This window comes from Bos grunniens, chromosome 13 (assembly GCF_055505025.1).
Source record: "Bos grunniens cultivar Pamir isolate PY7600 chromosome 13, Bosgru_T2T1.0, whole genome shotgun sequence".
Classification (NCBI taxonomy): domain Eukaryota; kingdom Metazoa; phylum Chordata; class Mammalia; order Artiodactyla; family Bovidae; genus Bos; species Bos grunniens.
The window spans coordinates 61,418,220-61,443,176 of record NC_141177.1 but is presented as its reverse complement, the minus strand read 5'-3'; the positions used below and the strand labels follow the sequence as shown (position 1 = coordinate 61,443,176).

Genomic DNA, 24,957 nt, shown 5'->3' with positions numbered 1-24,957 from the left:
CTTGAAATGGATTACTTTTTAAATTAGAGAACCAACACATTCTTTTAAAAGCAGAAACCAGAAGGGATGGAAGAGAAAAGAAAGACACGGAAGGGGAAAACAGGATGACTCATAATTGGGAAAAAGGTGACTTGTCACAAGAATCCAAATCCAATGCCTGCTGGCATCACAAGTGGACAAACATTTAGGTGTTTAAAAAGTGCTTGTGGAAATGACACACAAGCTGGTTAGTAGTCTGGAGGCATTCTAACTACTTGAACAACAAGAGGTTTGAGTTTGGACCAGATGGCAGCTTCCCTCACCCTACTAAAGTCCCCCTGGGAGAAGAAAGGGCTGGACATGGAACATAATGCATTCTGACTTCAGATCAGTGCTCTGAAGACCTTGTTCTCCTTTCATCTTAATTTGCAGTTGCAGAGTCTTAAAGGAAATGAGATACTGCCTTCCCAACCTGTGATAGGAGAGTCTGGACACCATCACTTCTTCTGCTCCTCCAAAGGGTCCTTGCCCTAGTTTGGGTGATCAAAGTCAGGCAGCGCCTGGGATCGCTTTCCTCAGCCCACAGCTGTGCAGCAGAACTGGTGTTGGGACATTAAAGGAACAACAAGGGCAGCTTCAGATAAGCACTCACTCTGCCCCTCCCCCTGTGAACAGATTGAGCGGATATCAAGAGCCACAGCATGTGAGGGGAGGGGCGTGGTGATGGAAGATAGAGGAGCTGGCTTTTTATCCACTCTTTATTCCTTCAAAGTCCAGCCACTTGACTATGACAGGGTCACCCTGGGCTTCTAATCAATACAGTGAGACAATCATGCCAGGTCTTCCCGAAGGTGGGCATTGGACTGATGGTCTCTGCTCCCCCTGAAAATCTGTGAGTCCAAAGGCCATGTGCCTGGAAGGGCACATGTGTTGCCCGTGAAAGTGCATCCCACCAGAGATGTGAGACACCCAGATTCAACAGAACGCAGGACCTACTCAGCTCTCCTCCAATGAACACAGCTTTCTCAGACTTAAAAGGAAAAAACAAAAAAAAACATAAAGTCTGGGGTATCAGACAATCCTAAATTCAAAGACTATATCCCAACTTGCACTCATGCAAAGTGAATTTTTGGCATTTTCAGATGCGTTCTGGAATCTATCTTTCTCCCAGAAAAGTTCAGTGATACAGCCGAGCCTGGCATTATTTTGTGGACATGATGAGAGTACATGGGAAGTGCACATAAAGAAGGCCGATACAGAGAGACTCTACCTCCTGATACTGGAATAATTTTGAAAGACTTAATTCCACTTGAAGCTAACACTTCGGGTTTTCATCCAAGCGAGGCCTTGGGCTCTTCACCTGCCCCTGCCCTGGCTACGTCCTTCCTTCTCCTTCCTTGATGCTATTCTTCCACAGGTCCTCTCCCACCCACCTGACATGGGCATGTCTGGCATAGGACTTCTTTTGGCTAATTACTCCCCTCCACCCCAATCAATCACATGTAGATCTTGGATCTGTGCAAAAATATAATAATAAATTGACTCTGTCAAATGCTTAAGGAGTCTACATTATGAAAACACCATTCTAGGGTCTCTGTCGTGAACAAGTAGCCTATCAAGACCAGAAGGGCCATTTGAAGCTCTGAAAATGTTTCGGTATTCTTCAAACAGGAAATCTTTCAATAATACTGAGGTTTCACACTATAATGAAGTTCTCATGCCGGAAGTATTTCTTCATTCGCCTGTTTTGAAAAATAAATCCTCACAGGAGCCATCCTCTCCTCCACTGTCGTAGCTTTTTTAGGACTTAAGTCATAGAAGATGGAAAAACCTTCCTGTGCCAGTTCCTTGTTTTTCTGGGTGGAGGATGACTGCAGGCAGAGAGAAGCCCTGTTCACCTGGACTAGGGGATGCATCACACAAAACAAGTTTGTTCCTCTGGGTTTTCAAGCACCTCTTCTCCCGACCCCATTAAAATGAATGTAAAATAGTGGGCATGTGGTTTGTGAACAAAAGAAACTTTGTATTACAATACCAATTATGATGCTGTAGTTGGATCATCAGAACTACTCTTTTTGGAAGAAAAGCAGCGCAATGAAGAGATGGAGAAGTTCAGAAATCACTTTGCAGGGCACCATTTTGAAAGTCAAAACATTTCTTTCTAAAAGAAAGTGTACATGCAGCCAGGAAGTGTTTATAAATATAAAAACATATTCCCACAGCAAGCATTATATTAGGCATTGATGAAGGAAGACAACACATCCAAAATATTATCGATCATGAATTTAACTGGGGCAAGGGTACCCAAGATAAAATGTGCAAACATATCATCAGACTTTTGAAAGAGGAAGATGATCAACAATCTTGCCAGAATTCTATAAACAAAGCTATGATTTACCTCTGAGAGAGGATCTATTATAAGTAATCATCAACAATTGACTTGCTTTGTGGGTGATTTTTCCCTGTGTTGCTCAGTTAATGTTGTAAATCTAACTTGTACCACATATTAGATGGAATGACAGTTTCCCAAATCTGTGGAATCTAAATCAGGAGGGAACAGCATTTTAATCAATGGTTCTGCTGCTCACTGTACCACCGTAAACTCCAGTAAGCACATGCTTTCTAAAAATATTCAGGGAGGAAATAAGGACACAGGAAACTCTACATAATAACCAATTATCCAAAAAACGAAGTGAAGCTTTGCACATCTATAAAACTTTGTGTATATAATTCACTCTTTGCAACTTGCTGACTTTCTAAGTGGAATGAAATCATAATTAGAATAATCAGTGGGTAGTGCATACACACCTATTCATGCACATCTGTAACCCAACTTTTGTTCATGAAAATTTAATTGTATGAAAACTACAAAAATCTGCCTTGCTACTTAAATTAAAATTGGGCAGGAGACTGGAGTATATCTTCCATTAGCTGCCAGTGACTAAATTTTCCCACATGTCTAAGGCTTAGATGGACCGAGCTCCAAGTTCAAATAGCAGCTTCTCGGGGTCTTCCACGCCCTCCCCACCACAGATGACCCCTGCCCAGCTACAAGAACTGGGGTAGGACTAGGCTTCACTTTCACAATACCTCTCAAACCGCAATGAAGCAATTCGCTGTTTAAGTATACACGACAATACACATGTGGATAAACGTATATCCTTGGTTGGTTGTTTCCCCTACCAGTATAGTAGGAAAGTCTCTGTGTTCTGTTCCTTGAATCACATAAACACTGAATAAATATATGTTGAATGAATAAGTTACAGTCACTGCTTCATCTACCTTAGTCAAAAACTATCACTGAGGAAACTTGGAAGAATTAGGTATTTCTGAAAGCTCTGCAGAAACAATTCAGCTTTTGTCCCTGGGACATCAGTGCCTGTGTCATTCTCTAAGGGAGCCCAGTCATTCCCATGTTCTTTACCCAACACTTAGAAATTGATAAGAATATTTTTCCAAATCCCCAATCCTTTCTTTGTACAAACCCACTGGTTGAAGTTAAATTCTTTTGTTATTAATTACTGATACCTTTCATAGAGCCCAGGGAAACAACTTCTAACTAAAGTAATTTTCAGTAGGATATATACAGTGAAATATGCCACATCATAAAAGAAAACAAAATGATTTAAGACAACGTTGCAACATGGCAACTGCAAAAATATAATTGGCATTTCAATCACATTGGCTACTTGTGGTGTCTCATTTGGGGACACCCCACAAGTGTTCCTAACATTCATGCAATCTGTTCTTTATCAAGAGGAGGTGGCGTCCCACAGGCAGTAAGACTAGAATGGAACCATGTGCTTCTGATATGGGGAGTGGTGACTCCCTCTGCCACAGGGGATGGGGCTGCCGAATCTCAGGGGCTGCCTTAAGAATCAGCGTCTTCCCATCTTCAGGGCTCATGCTACCAACAATCGTGCCCTTCACTTTTTGCTCCATCTGTCCTAATCTCTTCTCTCCATCTCATGCTTTCTACTCACTCACAGCAACACGTACTCCTGACTTCCTCCTTCTTTCTCTATGGCTCTTAGTTTTCAGTAATCACACCGGTTAACCAACCAGCTCTATACTGTGAACTCAGACTCCGCAGGGAGATGTGGACACGTTCAGTGACCATCCTCCATGTTGGGTAAAGTTCTTCTGCAGCTCCTGTCAAGGGCTCCTGGGCAGCCTATAGATTGGTCAGGTCACAGCCATCTATTTGTCACCAGAGTGACAAGATAATGAAAGTTAATTAGGGCCACGTGGCCTTGGATAGCAACCCTTTGGAAAAAGTGGGCTATCTTGACTCAAGAACCAGAAACTAGTTCATTTTAAGAGCAATCTAATCACTAAATTTGGGATGCATAAAAGTTCCTTATTTTCTCAAATGGAATAACAGGTGTTCAGATTTTGCTCATTTCTCTATTTTAGTCTACTAGTCTCTTTTATGTTTGCAACTTAAAAAAAAAATAGTGAAAGCAAAGATCAAAATGTCATGGTATAAATACAAAATCAGTAACTGGGTCCTTTGTTCTAATATTGACTTTTCACCCTTTAAACCCATTTTCTCATTCTATTTTTCATCAGAACTCTGCTGCTCCCAAGTACAAATATAAATGGACAAAGGCCTGAGAACTGTGCTGAGAACTGCAGAAAGTAGTTGAAGTTCACATTTGGACCATATCCAGTTTTCTGCCATCACAAAACTCTATTCAATCTCTCTGCATAGAAGAAGCAGATTACATAAAGAAAAGAACAAAACTTTCCTTTTATCTACTTTTCAATTTACTATGTATGAGTATTTTTGTAAAAAGTTACTTTGCTAGATTTCTAGTGGTCATGTATGTCTCAATTATTTGTAAAACTGGCTTCACAAGGTTTTAAGTTAATAAAAATATAAGATTACCTTATTCTAAATCTAAATCATTTTAGTTCAGAAAAAAAATCTTGCTAAGTTGGTCATTTCTCTGTGGCTTGAGTTCCCAAGAGTAAAATTTATGAGCATAGTGGGGGAAATAAAACTTTGAGAGAAAAAAAGTATATTCTTCAAATAAATAAATAAGCTGATTTACCATTTGAAATATTATAAGTATGTTTAATGATTAATAGCATACAAATATTTCATACTTTTGGAATATGAAAAACAGAAAATTCAAGATTAGGAAGAGTATTCTTTGCGCAAAAGCACTAAATGTGTCATCAGCAGAGTTTATCGGTTTATAATTAGGAGAATTTAGGCACCATCAAAGAACTGTTACAAAATAACACAATAAAGCTAAGACCCTAGTCTCAGTAGTTTTACATGAGGGCAAAAAAAGGAACAAACTTTTTCCAACTATGGGAAAATTAGGGGGAAAAGCAATTATCCTCTATGATACATGAGCCATTCTGAGTTGGGAAATCAGAGCATCTCCCTGTTTCATGTACCCAGTTTGAGCATTTTCTACTCTTTGCTGCAAGCTGTTTCTTTCATCTTTCAAACACAAGAAAATTAAAGTCGTACTATTGAGGACATATGAGGAAGTCAGCCTTGGAAGCAGTGAACTACAATGATGAATTACTGCAGCACTTTGATATAAAATCAGAAAGAGACTCAGCTTGAAAAAGCATACTATTTTCATTTAAAGCTAAGTTTATGTGTAGGAGGAAGACACATTCTAAACAGCTCACCAAGGTAAGTGGTCTGAGGCCAGCACAGACCTTTGAGGCGATTTGACGTGAGTTGTCACGATAAACCCACACCCAGGGAATTATCAATGAGCACTGCTCTAAGAAACCAAGGTGAGAACTGACAAGTGGAACCATTTTGTTACATCCTGCATTTATTTAAGCCAACCGAATGTGTAGAGATAGGAAATTAAAGCGTTATAATGTTTTACAAATACAGAAAGAAGACACAGAATAATAATACCCTGGAGAGAGTGCATCTGAGAACGAGGCTTCATCACAGGAGAACACTTGCAGGGACCACTTGGGAGCCATGGCCGATGCATCCATCTGTCATTCTTGTTCTGACATCGTTCAAATGGTTTCAGTAGATAAGTCAGCAATCTGCTCTTACACGAATAATACTAATGATCATGGTAGCCTTGAAGGGTTTGTGAGTAACTGTCTGTACATACACGATGCTCGGCTGAACATGTTATTTCAGTGCTGCTGTACATTATGTGGGGGAAATAACAGCATATTACACAATTACTGTGACATCCACTGAAATGTGAACTGGTTTGCATAGGTTAGTCCTTTGGGCAGCACGATGTTGCTCTAGTCCACCAAGGCTTAAAGATTCACAGTGTAGAGGAAAAAATATGAATTAAAGCATTTCTACTAAAATATATTTTAATAGCTGGTGTTAACAATTTGCATAACAAAAGCCAAATTATATTAATAACGTATCATTCTGTAAGCTCCTTCATTTTACAACATGAAGTGTTTTCTATAAAACTGTAGGCTCTCAAAGTTAGTACAATCTTGCAAATTAATCAACAACCACAATTCTACATATTTTGAAGCAAACAGAAACCAATCTGCACAAGGATTCAAGTTCATGTTTTAATCACAGGTCAAAGAGCGAAGATTCCACACCCTGCCTGTAATACACTTGGTGCTGCTTATAAATGCTCAGCCATTCATTGCATGAACACTAAAGAAGGGAACTATGATGTAGTTTTCTCTTTTCCTTTAAAGTAAATCGTTCTTAACAGCAACTGGATTACGAAGAAGTGTATACTATGCAAATTGAATACCATATATCAAACACAAAAAGCATATGAAATTCCCATGAAGATATTGAAGTAACAAGGACCACGAGGGCGTAGATTTGCCCCAGGGGTCCTTCCAGGCTTGCGGATCCAGTAGTCTATGCCTCAGGGAATGATGGCCACAGAAGCAGCATACAATGTCTTGATTTTCTTGAATCAGTGATAGTGGACAATTGTCTGGAAAGAACCTTTAATGGGCGTGGAATACTTCAACAAGAGACTTCATATTGGCATTGTACACTTGGTTTACAGAGCTTCTTTTTAACGAAAGCTTTCTCACCTCCATGTCAAGTTACCCCAAACAACCATGCTCTAGCCACTTTCAGATTATCAGAAGCAAACAGCTAAGGTATAATGGATTTATGAAGTGAAGTTCATCTGGTGTAATGAATTCAGCCTCATAACATAATTCTTCTAACTTACAACAGGTATTTTAAATCTCAAACCTAAAGTTTACATTTATGCATCTCAACTATATATAAATCCACAAAGAAACTTTCAGAAACAGACAAAAGAAGTCAGTATTTTCTAAAGTTCTAAACCTCTAGAGGTAAAATACAATCAGTTATCACCTTTCCTAACTGTCAGGAGCATCTCACTTCTCCACCATAAAAATACCAATGATCATATAATAAAATATTACTATAGAATAGGCAGAAGCTTGCTTGCTTGCTTGGTTTTCTTTCCAAGACCATAATGAATAAACAAGGGTAATCAAAAAGGCACCGATATTTTTTATTTCTATATAATTATAATTTTGGTATAAACTATATTCACTTTATATAGAGGGTGTTATTAAAGGATCACACACAATTTCTTTAATCTTTTCATTAAAAAACACTCCACTGGAGATGGGCAAACCTGAAGAAAAGATGCGCCTCTTAAGCTTCCACTGTGTGTTTAGGGAAATCTTCCTCCCAAATCCCAGACTGTTGTCGAGCTCAACACAGACAAGATAAGGAAAGAAAGACTGCAGCGAGACTGGCAAAAGCGTGTGTTCGCCATCCTCAAGTAATGAACCTGGCGGCAAGAGGGGGGCCGGTCTAATCGCATCCACATTCATAAAAGGTGCTCCTGGGCACTGTGCTTGCAAATTCCTGTGTGGTCTCTGAGGTGGGGGAAGCCTGAGAAGATGCAGGGACAGTGTGGAGATCTGACAACCGGATAATTATTTCCAAGTGGGCTACACTGTGGCTGTGTAAACAGTAAGAAGGAGACGTGGAGACGTGCCTTGTCACAGGGTAGACATAGAAAGCTTTCCCAGAGAACAAGAATTAGTAAAACGCTCACTACAAAAGCTTACACCACAAGCGGTATATTCGGTTGCTATGCTCTGCTCAAGAGAGAGATGATCCATGTAAGTTCTGTTTTCGGAACCTTTTAAAAGCGTATCAAACTGCCCTTGTGCTTTTATCAGGTTTGAGAACACATCACAATTAGAAATTTAGGTGCATGCTCTCTGTGCTTGGGCATTTACAGCCCTCTTTTAAAAGACTTGTTTTTTTAAAACCCTTCTTGAGCTGTCACATTATGTAGGATATAACTGTTGCCAAATTGAAAACAAGAGGGGCGGCATGTGGAAAGGGGAAAAGGTGTTCGAGAATGCAGTCTTGAAAATGATGCTGTAAAAATAGCACTTTGGTTTTATACATATATTGTTTTCTGTATTTCTGCTGAGATGCTTAATATCCTGACAGGCTTTAATAACAGTGACAACACCATCAAATTATAGCATTAGCAACGTGTGCAACTTGTCCCTCGGTCTTTATTATAAAATAACTGCCCTCTAGTTAAATTCTGATCAGTTCTTAATTCCTAAAGGCTGGAAGCAGAAGTATCTTGCTATGCAAACATTATGTGAAGCTTAAAATTTGGGGAAAATTACTCCCCAAATAAGTATTGACTTTTACATTCAGTGAATCTGATTTTAAAATAAGTGGAAGAGAAAAACAATGAAACATCAAGCTGTTACTTTATGACTACTTCCCCATTATAATCATCATTTGAAATTGGTTTCCTCTGAGCTTCCTATAAATGTGCTTATCAAAAAGTGTACCCCACATTTAGTCTGCAGATTTAATCAACAACTACTCTCTTATAATCACAAAAAGTAGTCTGTCTGGGTGAATAATAAATATTTATTTAATGGTATAATAAAACTAAGCAAGCTTGTTGCCCTCGGTTTTAATGCAAAGGAATTTTTGCAAGAATATTCCAAGTTCTGCTTGTTTTAGTAGGTTTGTGTATAAGACACCAAAACCAGTATGGGGTTTAATCAATTGAATTGCAACTGATCATTTCAATAACAGAAAATTAGGCAAGCTGATTATGTGGTGATCTGTAAAACCCCCTCAAATAACCTCTAGTTATTTGCCTGAATTTTTCTCTTCTCAGTTTTACATCAGTGTCATATAGTATGTTGCTTGAGTGTAATAAAGCTTATCTAATTACTCTTTTAGCCTGATAAAAATGAGACTACAGATTTCAAAACTATGTGCTTACTTTTCAAAGGTGTAAATGAATTAATATTTGCCTTTGGACTAATAAACATTTCAAGAAAAGATGTTTTACAGCTTATTTTGTTAATTTCTTTGAATATATCATTAAAGCAGATATCCCCAAGGCCCATATATTTGATACAAGTTTATAATTACATTTTGCTTTTTCAGTTTCATCACAGCTGTAGAGTCAGACCCTACATGACTGCTACCCTGTTGCAAGTCTCTCTAATGGCACAATCAGAAAAACCCAGAGTTGCTGATGGGCATGAATCTCTCCAGTGATCTTGATTGTGGACTCCAGGTAAAAACTTCGTGATGTGATGGTCATGCCTGTGAATCCAGCAAGAGCCTGCAAAGTCACTCAGTTGAAAATTAAAATGTGACAACAATTTCTTTTTTAATGAACAACTTGTCAAATCTCTGGTGACATCCCCCTCTCACTTCCAAATGTGATTTAGAAAATAAAATCCAGAAAGTGGGAAGGAAGTCTTTTCATTAAGCAATTTCAGTAGCTAGATTTCCATCCCAGAATCTGAATAGTGTTTTCCCAAATAAGAAACCAGATCACCTGTCTCTCTGTGTGTGCAGCTGGCAATCTTTTGTTGATTGGTTTCTCCCAGCACACTTCATATTCCAGCTTTGTCACTGGCTTCTAGGAAGTTTTCTTAACTTTTAAGTCAACAGTGGCATTAAGTTAATGGAAGCTGTTCAATAAATGCCTAAATCACTTATTTGCTAGCGTATACATCTATGTTCTAAGGTGTAAATCCCTCAAAACTAGAGTGCAATGCGGCAGGAGAATCTCAAGCAACTTCTCAAGTTATGCTTGTCTGCTGAGCTGGCATCTAGAGGGTAGGGCTTTTAGGTATCGGCCACACTTTTTGTTTGAATAACAGGAACAGGGCAGTGCAGCTGCCTATGTTACAGAAGCTTGAACCTACATGACATGCAACAGGGTAAAGGCTATTAGTATTAGGGAAATAACATAGATGACCTTAAATTTTGCCCTTTGCAGAGCAGCTGTGAAGTTATTTGGTCCTGACATTCTATGGAGCCAAGCGTGTCCTTAGGTTCATAGAATGTAAATGGAGAATAGCATATGCTTCAGTACAAATGAGAAATAAACAGACCCAAGTCGGCCCAAGGAACAAGGAAATTTCTTTGTTCATTGAAAGTTTCTAGATCCCTAAGGCCACCAGTCAATATAATTTTAACAGAACTGTCATTCTTCCACTGCTTACATTTATTATATTTAGGCAGTTTTCACTTGAATTGGAAATTGCCTTGTGACTCGAAAGCTAAAATGGTTTTTAAATTATCAGCTGTGTTATTGAATTAAGAGGACTGGCTTCTGGTGATTCCAAAGTGACAGCTAAGAAGTTTCATATATTTGTGACATTTAAGGGACAATCCACATCTCTATTAAAGTTTACAAAAATATGTTTTCCCAGAAGGGTTCAATAGCCAATCAAAGGAAACCATTACCACAACAAGCAGCACCAGGTCTCCAGACTTAATTATTTGTTTATACCAATTACCAAATATGCTGCTGTTTTTCAGCCCAGAAGTCATTCCTTCTTCCTGCATGTCTAATTGTCAAAGGAAGGATAGATTATTGTAAAATAACTGCCAAGTTGTCTTAAAAGTATCTTCTATCTTTTAAAAAGATTGGGTTTAGTATACATTAGAACAAAGCTCAAAGGGCAGGGAGAAATGATTAATTAACAAACTCAATGTAATTCGCTGGAAGCATTCCGGTTTTTCCAGTTCTCTGCACCGTGCCGTACATCCAGCCGTCGTCAATGGGCTGCACATTGACGATGTAGTCCCCATCTCTGAAGGAGACTTCATCTTCATCCTGGGCACTGTAATCGTACATGGCTCTGTAGGTCCTCTGAGAAAGGAAAGATGGGGTCACACAATGGACACCAAGACAGTCAAGGCTACAAATGCCAACCACGACAAACCAGCCCACACATAAAGGAACTACCAAGAACCTTTCCAAGCACATCTATTTCTGGAGCCTACTGTCTGTCCTGATTGTGTTCATTTCAAGCTTACTAGTCTGGCAAAAGGGGTAATATTGTGGACCAGAGCAAGCCACTAAATACAACAGCTAGCTGTCAAAAGTAAGCGTTGAGCACTTGGAACCCCGCTCCGTGTTATGTGACAGCCTGGATGGAGGGCGGACAGTTTGGGGGGTATGTATGGCTGAATCCTTCCGCTGTTCACTGGAAACTATCACAACATTGTTTGTTAATTGGCTATACCCCAATACAAAATAAAAATCTTTTTTTAAAAAGTAAGCTTTGAAGCAGTAAAGCCACTCCCCCAGCTTCAGATAAGCCCAGAGTCCTTAGATTATGTAGATTCTCCCCTAGTCCACATTCTTCAGAGAACAAAGTCCACCATAGTGGCAGACAGGCCCAAGTCACTGCCAAGTCATTACAACCATTGGTCCCCTGGCAGAGGTGATGAACTTTACTTAAAAATTTTGTTTCTATTTTAAAATACTTAAAAAAAATAAAAAGAAAAAAAATCCATAATATACTCAATAGGATTTTGTATCACATAATAGGAGACATTTAGCATATAAATGTCATGAATATTGAGGTACATATAATTAAATCCTTGTTATAATTAGTTGAGTTTTACTATATTTCTTTTCTTTTGAGGCCAAGGATTTAGCTAATAATATCAGACAACCTCAAAATCAAGTGCATTAGTAGACTGAGGAAATTGGCTGAGATGCAAGAATTTTAGAGTGATTAAAGATTCCTTGCTGTTGCTGCTGCTGCCGCTAAGGCACTTCAGTCGTGTCCGACTCTGTGAGACCCCATAGACGGCAGCCCACCAGGCTCCACCGTCCCTGGGATTCTCCAGGCAAGAACACTGGAGTGGGTTGCCATTTCCTTCTCCAATGCATGAAAGTGAAAAGTGAAAGGGAATTCGCTCAGTCGTGTCCGACTCTTAGCGACCCCATGGACTGCAGCCCACCAGGCTTCTCCGTCCATGGGACTTTCCAGGCAAGAGTACTGGAGTGGGGTGCCACTGCCTTCTCCGAAAGATTCCTTACCACTCGTTAAAGGAAATAAGTCATAGACATGTGATGTATATAGCACAGGGAAATAGTTCAATAATATTATAATAATTCTGTATGGTACACAATCTATAAGAATACCAAATCACTATGTTGTATACCTGAAACTAATATAATATTAAAGTCAACTATACTTTTACAAATATATTTTAAAAATGTATCTTACAAGCTGTTTAGAAGGGCCACCTATTTCTAAGGGCACAGACAAAGGCCAAGAGACTGTGTCAGAAGCTTGAGAAGCCATCTCATCAGAAGATGCCAAACTGGACTGACTGGTCTGGAAGTCTGCTTCCAAGTCTTCCATTCAGTGAATGAGTCAGCACTCCAAGATTTCCAAGAGGAGAACTCAAAGACATATGTTGACCGTGTCGTTTAGGTTTCCATGGCCATTTTGATTAACTCTTTAACATGACCAAATATTTGTGCTTTTTTATTGAATGAAGACCATGGTTGACTATTTCCAATCATGAGGTAACAATGAGGACAGAATACCGGTAGAGTCTTACTATGTTTCATTATTTACATGTTTTCACATCATGCTTTCCCTTCTCAATGGTTTACCTCTATCCTCTACTTCCTTAGAAGAAGCTATACAAATGGCAACACATCATCATTTACATTTTATGTAAAAAATGAACCCTATTCAATCCAACTGTACTCCACGTGCTTTTATATTCTGGAGATAAACTATGAAGACCAGGGAAGGAGGAGCACTTCAAACGGGCACTTACTAGATTTGGTGAATGCTGCATTGACCTCACAGATGACAGGCTGGTCTGGTGCATGTACGCATACCCTTGAGAATGGCTTTGCTGGTAGGCTCCAGGAAGAACAGGCGCTGGACATTAAAGAGACACACACACACACACACACACAAACACAGATTCCTTAAAATGAGCCTCAGAGGACCCATCCCAAGCCCTCAAGTAACCCCATGCTCAGCTAGACAATTCTGGAACAAAACGCCATTTTCAGTGTCATGTGAAATTTGAGCAGTGATGTTATAAGTGATCTCTACCATACTATAAATTTCAGTCATTAAGGGCATATATATAGGTAATCAGTGTAACATGCAATCAAATATATGTTAGAAATGTTTGTAATGCTCTATTGCAGATGCTATATATTAAAACAACACAAATAACAAAAATTCCCATAATCTCTTAAAAAAATCATGTTTTCACTTGGCTATACGATCCCTGTAGGCATTTTCCAAAATAAAAATAAATTTAAAAAAAAATAAGAAATTTAAAGGAATTTATAGCAAAGACTTACTGTATAGCATAGGGAACTATACTCAATACTTTATAATAACCTAGAAAGGAAAAGAAATCTGAAAAAGAATAGATTTACATGTATATGTATAACTGAATCACTGTGATGTAAATCTGAAACTAACACAACATTGTAAACCAGCTATATGTCAACTAAAAAAAAAAAGAAATTTAAAGGAATTTAATTGGATTTTCAAACCAGTGACAGGATATACGTGTTTTCACAAAATATTGAATACTTAACAATAGATGCTTTCAGTATTTTGAAACACACTACTGAATGTTACCTTTACAAAGACGGTAAACATGACATATGTTCAGAAACAAATGTTTGTTAAGCAGCTAATAATAAGTCTGTACACTTTAAAGAAATTTTTATTTAGAATATATGGATCATATATACGAATCATATAAGAATCATTTTATTTTGGCTATAAGTCAGTTGAATAATGTTACAAAACCTTAGAACCAAACCAGTTAAAGAATTTCATAAACATTAAACTTCTACATTAAAAAAGAGTATTCACTTAGTCTGTGCTAGTCTCACACTAATTAATGACATTCAAAAGACATAGTTTCTGTTTTGAAGAAATCAGAATTCTAGAGAAACTAATACAGAAGCTAGATAAAACCCCACAAAAATCAGTAGTGTGTATCTGTAACCAGAATCAGGGGCTATACATGAAGGTATGTATTTTAGTAGGCATTCCCTTCATCATAGTAAAACTTGTATGATACAAGTCCTATAAAAACCCACAATAGATTGTCCTGTTTGTTCAATCGGGTTGAGTATATAAACTAATTATAATGGTTGATTTACTCAGGACATTATAATAAAAGAATAAAGCAGACGTAATTCTTGGGTATTATGAATAATTACTATTTTATAAGTGGCACACTCATTCTAATGATATATGAGAACATAAAACTTTAAAGAAGTTTAATCATCAGAAAGTTACAAATCATTAATGTATTCTCCATATCATAGTGATATTAGGTTAAATGGAGATTTTTAAAGTAGTTCTTGAACTAATGAATATTATAATGTTGTAATTGTGTTTATTCAATGTCTTTCTAGAGAAAGCACTTAACTTGGATTGCAGTATATTTTAAAGTTATCAAACATCAAATACTTCAGAAAACAGTACTTTTTAATATTATCAACTCAATTTAAATGTTTAATGTTAATAGATGTCAAGGATGTTGTCAAAATTCACTCATGAAGAAAAAATAATTTCCATAAATGTCTAGACCTAATTAATTAGCTGAGTAAAAAAGCTTTTCCTTGTGTTGGAAGCAGAAAGCACTGACCACTCATTTATTTTCTCCCTTGACTATCAGCAAATATTTAAAAGACTCCATGTGTGCAAAGAGCTTACTACCCTTCTGTCACTTGGTAAGCCTGCATGGATGTGAACAATTTTCACTGTCCACTACATTCAAAGCATGCAGGCATTAGAGAAGTGACAAAACCAGTTGTCTTCCTATAGCTGTGATGGTCTTGGACACTTATCCTTTGCCCAATTAAAGAAATGGCTCAGGATACTTAACGCATTTCCTTAAATACATATTAATCAGTGACTCCAACTGCATCTGAAGGCTAGCACTTCTGGACTGGGTTTCTATCCATTTAAACAAGTCATTTCTTTATTATTATCTTGATCTATATGTAAATCAGATCAGATCAGATCAGTTGCTCAGTCGTGTCTGACTCTTTGCGACCCCATGAATTGCAGCACGCCAGGCCTCCCTGTCCATCACCAACTCCCAGAGTTCACTGAGACTCACATCCATCGAGTCAGTGATGCCATCCAGCCATCTCATCCTCTGTCATCCCCTTCTCCTCTTGCCCCCAATCCCTCCCAGCAGATTAAATAAGTAACCCTTTAAAATTAATTAAAATTAAAAATTAAACTCTCAATCCTTTATCACACTATTTAACTATGATCTTTAAATTTTGATGTACAGAGTCAAGCACAATCATCTTAAAATATTTTGGGAAAAAAAATCAAGAAAGGACAATGATGAAAAAATTCTTAAATATGCTATCTCATAGGCTGTAACATATTTAAATTTGCACAGGTTTAGCACCCATCAGTAATGACAACTCAAGAAATATTGTTTAAAAATATTCTCTAGATTCAGAACCATAATTTGAAAAGATACATGTATTCCAATGTTCACTGCAGCACTATATACAACAGCCAAGATATGGGAGCCACCTAAATGCCGATCAACAGAGGAATGGACAAAGAAGATGTGGCACATATATACAGTGGAATATTACTCAGCCATAAAAATGGAACTGTGCCATTTTCAGAGGTGTAGACGGATTTAGAGACTGTCATAAAGAGTGATGTTAAGTCATAAAGAGAAAAACAAATATCATATATTAACACACATATGAGGAATTTAGAAAAGTGGTACAGATGGATTTATTTACAAAACAGAAATAGAGTCACAGATGTAGAAAACAAGCTTATGGTTACCAAAGGCAAAAGGAGAGAAGACTAAATTAGGTGATTGGGATTAACATATACACACTATCATATATAAAATTGATAATAAAGACCTACTGTGTAGATCAGGGAACTCTGCTCAATATTCTTTAATAACCTATATGAGAAAAGGTCTAAAATCTGAAAAATAATGAATATATGTATAACTGATTTACTTTGTTGTACCCCTAAAACTAACACAACATTGTAAATCAATTATACTCCAATAATAATTGTTTTTAAAAGTGTTCTCTAATTTTGGCATTTAAAAATGAAGTAAATTTGCTTCTGCTGCTGCTAAGTCACTTCTGTCGTGTCCAACTCTGTGTGACCCCATAGACGGCAGCCCACCAGGCTCCCCCGTCCCTGGGATTCTCCAGGCAAGAACACTGGAGTGGGTTGCCATTTCCTTCTCCAGTGCATGAAAGTGAAACGTGAAAGTGAAGTCGCTCAGTCGTATCCCACTCTTAGAGACCCCATGGACTGCAGCCTACCAGGCTCCTCCGTCCATGGGATTTTCCAGGCAAGAGTACTGGAGTGGAGTGACATTGCCTTCTCTAGATGTAAATTTATGCCTACTCAATTATTCAAATCTTACCTCCAAAAGGAATCTGTAGCTACTGTGAAATACAGAGGGAGAAGAAAGTATTTATCCTAAACATGCATGGGTTGGAAAGAACAGAAGAGTTTAGAATGAGAAATCTCAGAGTAAATACAAGCTATCTTGTCCTTATGGTCTCTCCTCACACCTTTATTGATTATTTTCATCTCCCTCTCTGGCTATATTATTTAACACAAGTCCTTTTGGGGTTATCAAACTTGTTATCTACCTTATACTTGGTACAATAAAAGATTTTTTTTGGCCTTTGAGTACGGAATGAAGCAGGGCAAAGACTAATAGAGTTTTGCCAAGAAAATGCACTGGTCATAGCAAACACCCTCTTCCAACAACACAAGAGAAGACTCTACACATGGACATCACCAGATGGTCAACACCGAATCAAATTGATTATGTTCTTTGCAGCCAAAGATGGAGAAGCTCTATACAGTCAACAAAAACAAGACCAGGAGCTGATTGTGGCTCAGATCATGAACTTCTTATTGCCAAATTCAGACTTAAATTGAAGAAAGTAGGGAAAACCACTAGACCATTCAGGTATGACCTAAATCAAATCTCTTATGATTATACAGTGGAAGTGAGAAATAGATTTAAGGGCCTAGATCTGATAGACAGAGTGCCTGATGAACTACGGAATGAGGTTTGTGACACTGTACAGGAGACAGGGATCAAGACCATCCCCATGGAAAAGAAATCCAAAAGCAAAATGGCTGTCTGGGGAGGCCTTACAAATAGCTATGGAAAGAAGAGAAGCAAAAAGCAAAGGAGAAAAGGAAAGATATAAGCATTTGAATGCAGAGTTCCAAAGAATAGCAAGAAGAGATAAGAAAGCCTTCTTCAGCGATCAATGCAAAGAAATAGAGGAAAATAATAGAATGGGAGAGACTAGAGATCTCTTCAAGAAGATTAGAGATACCAAGGGTACATTTCATGCAAAGATGGGCTCCATAAAGGACAGAAATGGTATCGACCTAACAGAAGCAGAGATATTAAGAAGAGGTGGCATGAATACACAGAAGAACTGTACAAAAAAGATTTTCACAACCCAGATAATCACGATGGTGTGATCACTGACACAGAGCCAGACATTCTGGAATGTGAAGTCAAGTGGGCCTTAGAAAGCATCACTATGAACAAAGCTAGTGGAGGTGATGGAATTCCAGTTGAGCTATTTCAAATCCTGGAAGATGATGCTGTGAAAGTGCTGCATTCAATATGCCAGCAAATTTGGAAAATTGAGCAGTGGCCACAGGACTGGAAAAGGTCAGTTTTCATTCCAATCCCAAAGAAAGGCAATGCCAAAGAATGCTCAAACTACTGCACAATTGCACTCATCTCACACGCTAGTAAAGTAATGCTCAAAATTCTCCAAGCCAGGCTTCAGCAATACATGAACCGTGAACTTTCTGATGTTCAAGCTGGTTTTAGAAAAGGCAGAGGAACCAGAGATCAAATTGCCAACAACCGCTGGATCATGGAAAAAGCAAGAGAGTTCCAGAAAAACATCTATTTCTGCTTTATTGACTATGCCAAAGCCCTAGACTGTGCAGATCACAATAAACTGTGGAGAATTCTTCAAGAGATGGGAATACCAGACCACCTGACCTGCCTCTTGAGAAATCTGTATGCAGGTCAGGAAGCAACAGTTAGAACTGGACATGGAACTACAGACGGGTTCCAAATAGGAAAAGGAGTACGTCAAGGCTGTATATTGTCACCCTGCTGATATGCAGAGTACATCATGAGAAATGCTGGACTGGAAGAAGCACAAGCTGGAATCAAGATTGCCAGGAGAAATATCAATAACCCCAGATATGCAGATGACACCACCCTTATGGCAGAAAGTGAAAAGGAACTCAAAAGCCTCTTGATGAAAGTGAAAGTGGAGAGTGAAAAAGTTGGCTTAAAGCTCAACATTCAGAAAACGAAGATCATGGCATCCGGTCCCATCACTTCATGGGAAATAGATGGGGAAACAGTGGAAACAGTGTCAGACTTTATTTTATTGGGCTCCAAAATCACTGCAGATGGTGACTGCAGCCATGAAATTAAAAGACGCTTACTCCTTGGAAGGAAAGTTATGACCAACCTAGACAGCATATTCAAAAGCAGAGACATTATTTTGCCAACAAAGGTCCATCTAGTCAAGCCTATGGTTTTTCCTGTGGTCATGTATGGATGTGAGAGTTGGACTGTGAAGAAGGCTGAGCGCCGAAGAATTGATGCTTTTGAACTGTGGTGTTGGAGAAGACTCTTGAGAGTCCCTTGGACTGCAAGGAGATCCAACCAGTCCATTCTGAAGGAGATCAGCCCCGGGATTTCTTTGGAAGGAATGATGCTAAAGCTGAAACTCCAGTACTTTGGCTACCTCATGTGAAGAGTTGACTCATTGGAAAAGACTCTGATGCTGGGAGGGATTGGGATGGCAGGAGGAGAAGGGGACGATAGAGGATGAGATGGCTGAATGGCATCACTGACTGGATGGACGTGAGTCTGAGTGAACTCTGGGAGTTGGTGATGGACAGGGAGGCCTGGCGTGCTGCGATTCATGGGGTCGCAAAGAGTCAGACACGACTGAGCGACTGAACTGAACTGATTAGGACTATAAAAATATAACTGAGAGCTCAGAAGAATCAACTTACTAAAAGCAAATGCCTATTTAAAAGAAGGCACAAATGTTTTTTATTGTTTTGCTACATGAATGTTTTTTTATGAAACATAGGTGGAATAAGCAAAAGGAAATTTCAAGCAATAGCTCTGGAAATTGGGTTTATTCCTTAATAAAATTTGAGTAAAAGATGAGTATGAGATATTGTTCATGAAAATATGGAATTCAATCAGTTTTGCAAAAGCAAGATATTAGGCTAATTTTGCAATGAAGCAGAATTTCTTAAGAAAGAGAAGAACACGCAGTGCCTCCCTTACTGCACTAGTGGTCAGTCCCCACGCACGCTGGTACAGATGATGGTAAAGGGTGATGGCCTTCCATCCCCAGAGTCTTCAGGTTAAGCTGTTTCTATTTCAAAACAATAAAGGCCAAAAAACAATAGCTTTCATGATACTAAGGCAACCACAAAACACGAAAGTGTGACTCAACTTCCATTTCACATTGATAAACCAGAGATTGACCAGAGATCTGGAAGCTGACTAAAGCTCTGCAGATTTGGGGCTCTATTTGAATGTCCTGTAATATTTATAAGGGTTTCCCAGGTGGCACTAGTGGTAAAGAATATGCCTGCCAATCAAGAGACATAAGAGTGATCGGGAGGGTCCCCTAAGGAGGGCATGACCATCCACTCCAGTACTCTTGCCTGGGAAATTCCATGAACAGAGGAGACTATGTCCAGAGAACTGTCCAGAGAACTATGAACAGAGAACTATGGTCCATGGGGTTGCAAAGAGTCAGACAAGACTGAAGCAACTTACCATGAATGCATGCATAGTATTTATAAAACCGAAATCTCTCTTCTAGTGCCCAATAAATTCTTCCATAAACAGCCAACACTAATATTTTCTATTTAAGGTCTAGTCTTACAATGGAAGGAAAGAAAATCAAAGTAAAGAAGTAGACAGGAAGACCATAAAACAGAAGGTGAAAATGTATGAAGAAAAATCTTTAGGAGCCTTCAGAAATCTGAAACTAGAAAAATAAGGGAATGCATGCAAATACATGAAGATTAAATGAACCAAAAAAATTTAATGAAGAAAAAGTAGAATTACCTCAATTAGCAGTAGAAAAAGCACACCCAAAAATGTCCCATCTTGGGGAGGTACCCAGAGTGAGCAGCAGAAGAAAAGGAGTATCCTCCATGTGCCTGGGGCTTTATATATTGCCACATAGCACAACAGAACAACCTTCTAATACAGGTGTCACTGAATTTCCACTTTATAGAATAAAAATCCAGAGGCTGGGAGGTTAACCAGGAAGGCATCAGAATAACCATCTCTGCACAGTGACCACAATAAAAGTCTCAGGTCATTACAGACAGAGTGGAGGTTTTGACAGCCTCACAATAACTATAGAATAATAGTAGATAGCCAAATTTCAAATGCAGAACATAAAAATAAATATCATGCTGTACTGATGTCTTGGCCAGGTATAAAACCATCTGGGCTGGTTTAAAAACACCGGACTAGGTGACTTAACCAACATCACTTCTTTCTCACAGTTCTGGAAGCTGGGAAGTCCAAAGTAAAGCATCAGCAGATTCGGTGTCTGGTGAGGATCTGCTTCCTGATTCACAGAAGGCTATCTTTTCACTGAGTCCTTTAGTAAAAGGACTAAAGCAGGAGGGGGAGAGGGTGATGGAACTGTGTGGGGTCTCTTTTGTTTTTATTATTTACTTATCTATATGGGGCGGGGAGTCTCTTTTATATAAGGGCACTAATCCCATTCACGAGAACTCCACCCTCACAAACTAATCACCTCCCAAAGGCCACATTATCATCATATAGGGGGTAAGGATTTCAATATATGAATTTGGGGGGACACAAGCATTAAGTCTATAGCTACTATAGACAACATGCACAGAGAAAATAAATTGGGGGTTTACTTAAAGGCATTTTTAAAAATCTAGAATAAGGAGAAAATCAGCCCTCAGGAATTTTCCAGTAAAGAATACAAGACGCAATGAAATCATCATATTTTCTAACCCCTGACTATAGTTTTTATCAGCTAACACATGTCAAAGAATTTGATTTGGTTTTATTTTCCCCTGGTGGCTCAGTGGTAAAGAATCTGCCTGCCAGTGTAGAAGACCTGGGTTCGATTCCTGGGTCAGGAAGATCCCCTGGAGAAGGGAATGGTAATCCTCTCCAGTGTTTTTGCCTGGGAAATTCCATGGACAGAGGAGCCTGGTGGGCTACAGTCCATGGGATTGCAAAGAGTCAGACACAACTTAATGACTAATCAACAACAACAAGGACAAAAAAGATCTCTATTTAGACAAGCACAGGAAAATTGCTAAATTGAATGAAGACATGAATTTTAAAGAGAAAGAATGCAGATGCTGTTAGTTTTGAAGTAAAGATTAAACAATAAGCTTGATCCTATCTGGGGCTTCCCTGGTGGCTCAGATGGTAAAGAATCTGCCTGTAATGCTGGAGACCTGGATTTGATTCCTGGGTTGGGAAGATCCCCTGGAGGTGGGTGTGGAAACCTACTCCAGTATTTTTGCCTAAAGAATCCCATGGACAGAGGAGCCTGGCGGGCTACAGTCCATGAGGTCGCTATGGGAATAAAAGGAAGAGACAGAGAGGATTCAGTTACTTGCAGTAAGTTTCAACCCTGGCTGCATATTAAATTCACCTGGAGTATTTTAAAACCAGGCTGTTGTCCATGTCTCCCTACCACCCTGATTAATTAAATCAGAGTTTCTGGGGTGGGAGTGGGAAGGAGTGGACACTGGTGTTTTATTTTTTTAATCTTCCAGGCAATTCAAATGGGCAGCCACAATAAAGAGCAACTAAGCTACTGCCGGATTCCTTCTTCTCCACCTGAAACAAATTTACGGGCACATGGGACCCTACTTATGCTACTCCCAAATTCCCTCTCTCCCCCTGCAATGGACCAAATGTCTGTATCCCCACAAATTCATGTGTTGAATCCTAATCCCAAAATGTGGTGGTATTTGGAGATGGGGACTTTGGGGTGATTAGGTCATAAGAATGGAGCCCTCATGAATGGGATAAGTGTCCTTATTTGTGCGGGCAAATATTTAACCCAGGACTCAAGGAACAACTGGGGATTGTGGGAAGAAAGCTGAGCCAAAAGCAGCTCACTGCGGGATAACTGAGGGGCTAACATGCGACACTCCTGGTGAGGCGAGCACCACATGGCACCAATGACAGAGGGGTGGATAAAGTCCCCACTTTTGGGGTGTTGACCAGGGCAGGGCCATCTGAGAGGAAATGTAGACTTTGCAGCCAAAAAATGTCTTTCCAATAATAAAATTTCCCTTTCCTCCCCAGAGAAGACTTGTTTCCTAATTGGGTTGATACAGATAGTGTCTCCCTAATTGGGAGACACTCCCTAAAATGGGGCAAAAGTTGGGCAGGTTTGCTAGATAATCTGTGATTATCTTACATGACTGCGAGCTTTCTAACCTTAGCCCTTCTCAGCTGCGACACATAACCTCTGTGTGCTCAGCATCTACCTGGGCTTGCACCCATGACCTATTGCCATATCTTCCTTGGAACTCAGAGGGTGGAGGGGCACAGGGAATCGGCATTCTTGCCACAAGAAGCCCATGCTGCCTGCTGTGTTGTGGGTATAAAGGCCTCTTTGTTTTCTTACCAGCTGGATTTATGGAAGTGTGGCAAGACAGCCCTGCAGCCACACTGTGCTTTGGGATTGCTTGATCACTTGATTAAACAGTAGCAATCTGTGATTATATTTTCTTTTGTGTATAATTTTTTCCTGGAGGTAACAGTTAACCTCTTTTATTATTCACACTGTTCTAAGCATTTGGAATACATTTTTTAAAATTATCTTTGCAAAATCAAAAATTATCTCTCAAGCCAGTGCTACATTCCTAACAATTTCTCCTCCATGTCATCTTTAATTTTCTAGTTGTATGTGAATTTTATTACCATAAGGTAATTTAAATCTCTTTTAGGAAAATGCGGTACACATGAAGATGTTTAAGCACCTAGATGTGAGCCTCTGTGAAACCTAACAGGGGAAAGATGGAACATAGGAATACAAAATATAAATACAATAAATTTGAATAATATAAATGAAATGCTTACAACTAGGGGGCCTAACTCAGCTTGCGACTTTCTCAGGTTTTGCACTGATGGTTCTGCTTCCCAGGAGCCCTCTTGGTCTCGGGTTAATTGGGCACGGTTGGTCCCCCTCCTTAAACCATGCGGGGCCCTGTGCCTCATGTGTTACGCACACAAACTGGTGGAATCGTCACCACTTTACAGATAGTAAATGCCCACTTTACAGACAGGAAGTCCAAAGGTTAGCAAGATTCAGTAACTTGGTCAGAAATATCAGAGCCACATAGGAGCTAGTACTTAAATGCTAACAATCTGACTCCAGAAACTAAACTCTGGGCTGTACCACATCAACATGATCATGGGCAAAATGACAAGGTAGCAAAAGAGGAATCTACAAATATGCATTATGAATTCAGAAATGTGGAAGAGCTCTATGGTGTGGAGAGGAGCTTCTAGACGTGGAGAGGGCATGACCTTAAGTCAGAACAGTCAGCATCAACCACATACCCCCACCAGTGGGGCAGACGGGAGCGAGAGGGAAGGGAAGAAAACAGAACGAGGTCTAATGGGGAGAAGCACAAGGCCGCTTCGTATGATCTCAGAGGCAACTCCAGTTGCCACTGACTTTTTGTGGTAAACGTAGGGTACAAACTCCACAAGAAGTTCCCATGTCTGTGGTTGATGAGGTGTGCCTGAACATCCCTGGAACAAATTACAGTGAGAATAATTCATTCAGTTTTGGAAAAGCAAGCTGAAATCACAGAAAGCAGCATCACTTCTGAAGCAACAGCTTTGAGATATCTCTAAGGGTCATTCTGGCCTCTGATTAGTCTCTGGGGTGTGCATCTGAATGTGTGTTTAATCTTCTTCCTGTGGCCAGTACTATCCTACATTACCCAGGGTGACTGTCATTCAGTCACCTTACCCCGTTTGAATAATTTCAAGTTTATGTTCAAGTCACATTTCTTAATATGACTTGAACTACTTTTCCAGTAAGCAGGAAAGACCCCATCATGATGCCACCTAACAATTTTCAAAACCATCCTGTAGAAACAGCCTGAAAAATGTGACTGCCTCAAGTCATCATCAGCATAGTGACAAATTGATTCCCACAGACATATCAAGAATCTAGCCGAAAATACAATTAAGCCCAGGAGACTACCTAAACATTTTCTTCCCTAAACTTAAATGACAGACTTAAATGTTGCTTCAATCAAATATGTTGGCTAGTTAAATATTCCTAACTACCTGTTCACCACAAAAGGAAAAATATATATGAATTATGTACTTTTTAGAGCCATACATACATACATTTGGCCATTTTATTTATATATTTGGCTTAGATGTCTCAAGTAAGAACTGAAATATTGTTTTGGGACTCTACAATTCCTAAATGTTGAAAAAGACACAAAATTAGTTATATGTTAAACTATCTTCCAGCTAAACGTAATTAGTCTCAAAAAACCAGAAAAGCAATACATTTTGATTTCAAAGCTAACTCTTTTTTCACTGGA

General features: G+C 39.0%; 1 protein-coding gene across 9 annotated transcripts in view; it reads right to left on the bottom strand.

The window, feature by feature from the left end:
* Nucleotides 1-5,038: 5,038 nt before the first annotated feature.
* NEBL (nebulette) overlaps nt 5,039-24,957 on the bottom strand; it is a 378,828-nt gene continuing 358,909 nt past the window's right edge. For all 9 annotated transcript variants that reach the window (XM_086334546.1, XM_086334545.1, XM_086334538.1 and 6 more), the window contains 2 exons: nt 13,058-13,164; nt 5,039-11,120 (listed from right to left, as the gene is read on the bottom strand). In XM_086334546.1, coding sequence (XP_086190672.1) covers nt 10,944-11,120; nt 13,058-13,164 — 284 coding nt within the window. In that variant the 3' untranslated portion in view covers nt 5,039-10,943. The remainder of the gene's footprint in view (nt 11,121-13,057; nt 13,165-24,957) is intronic.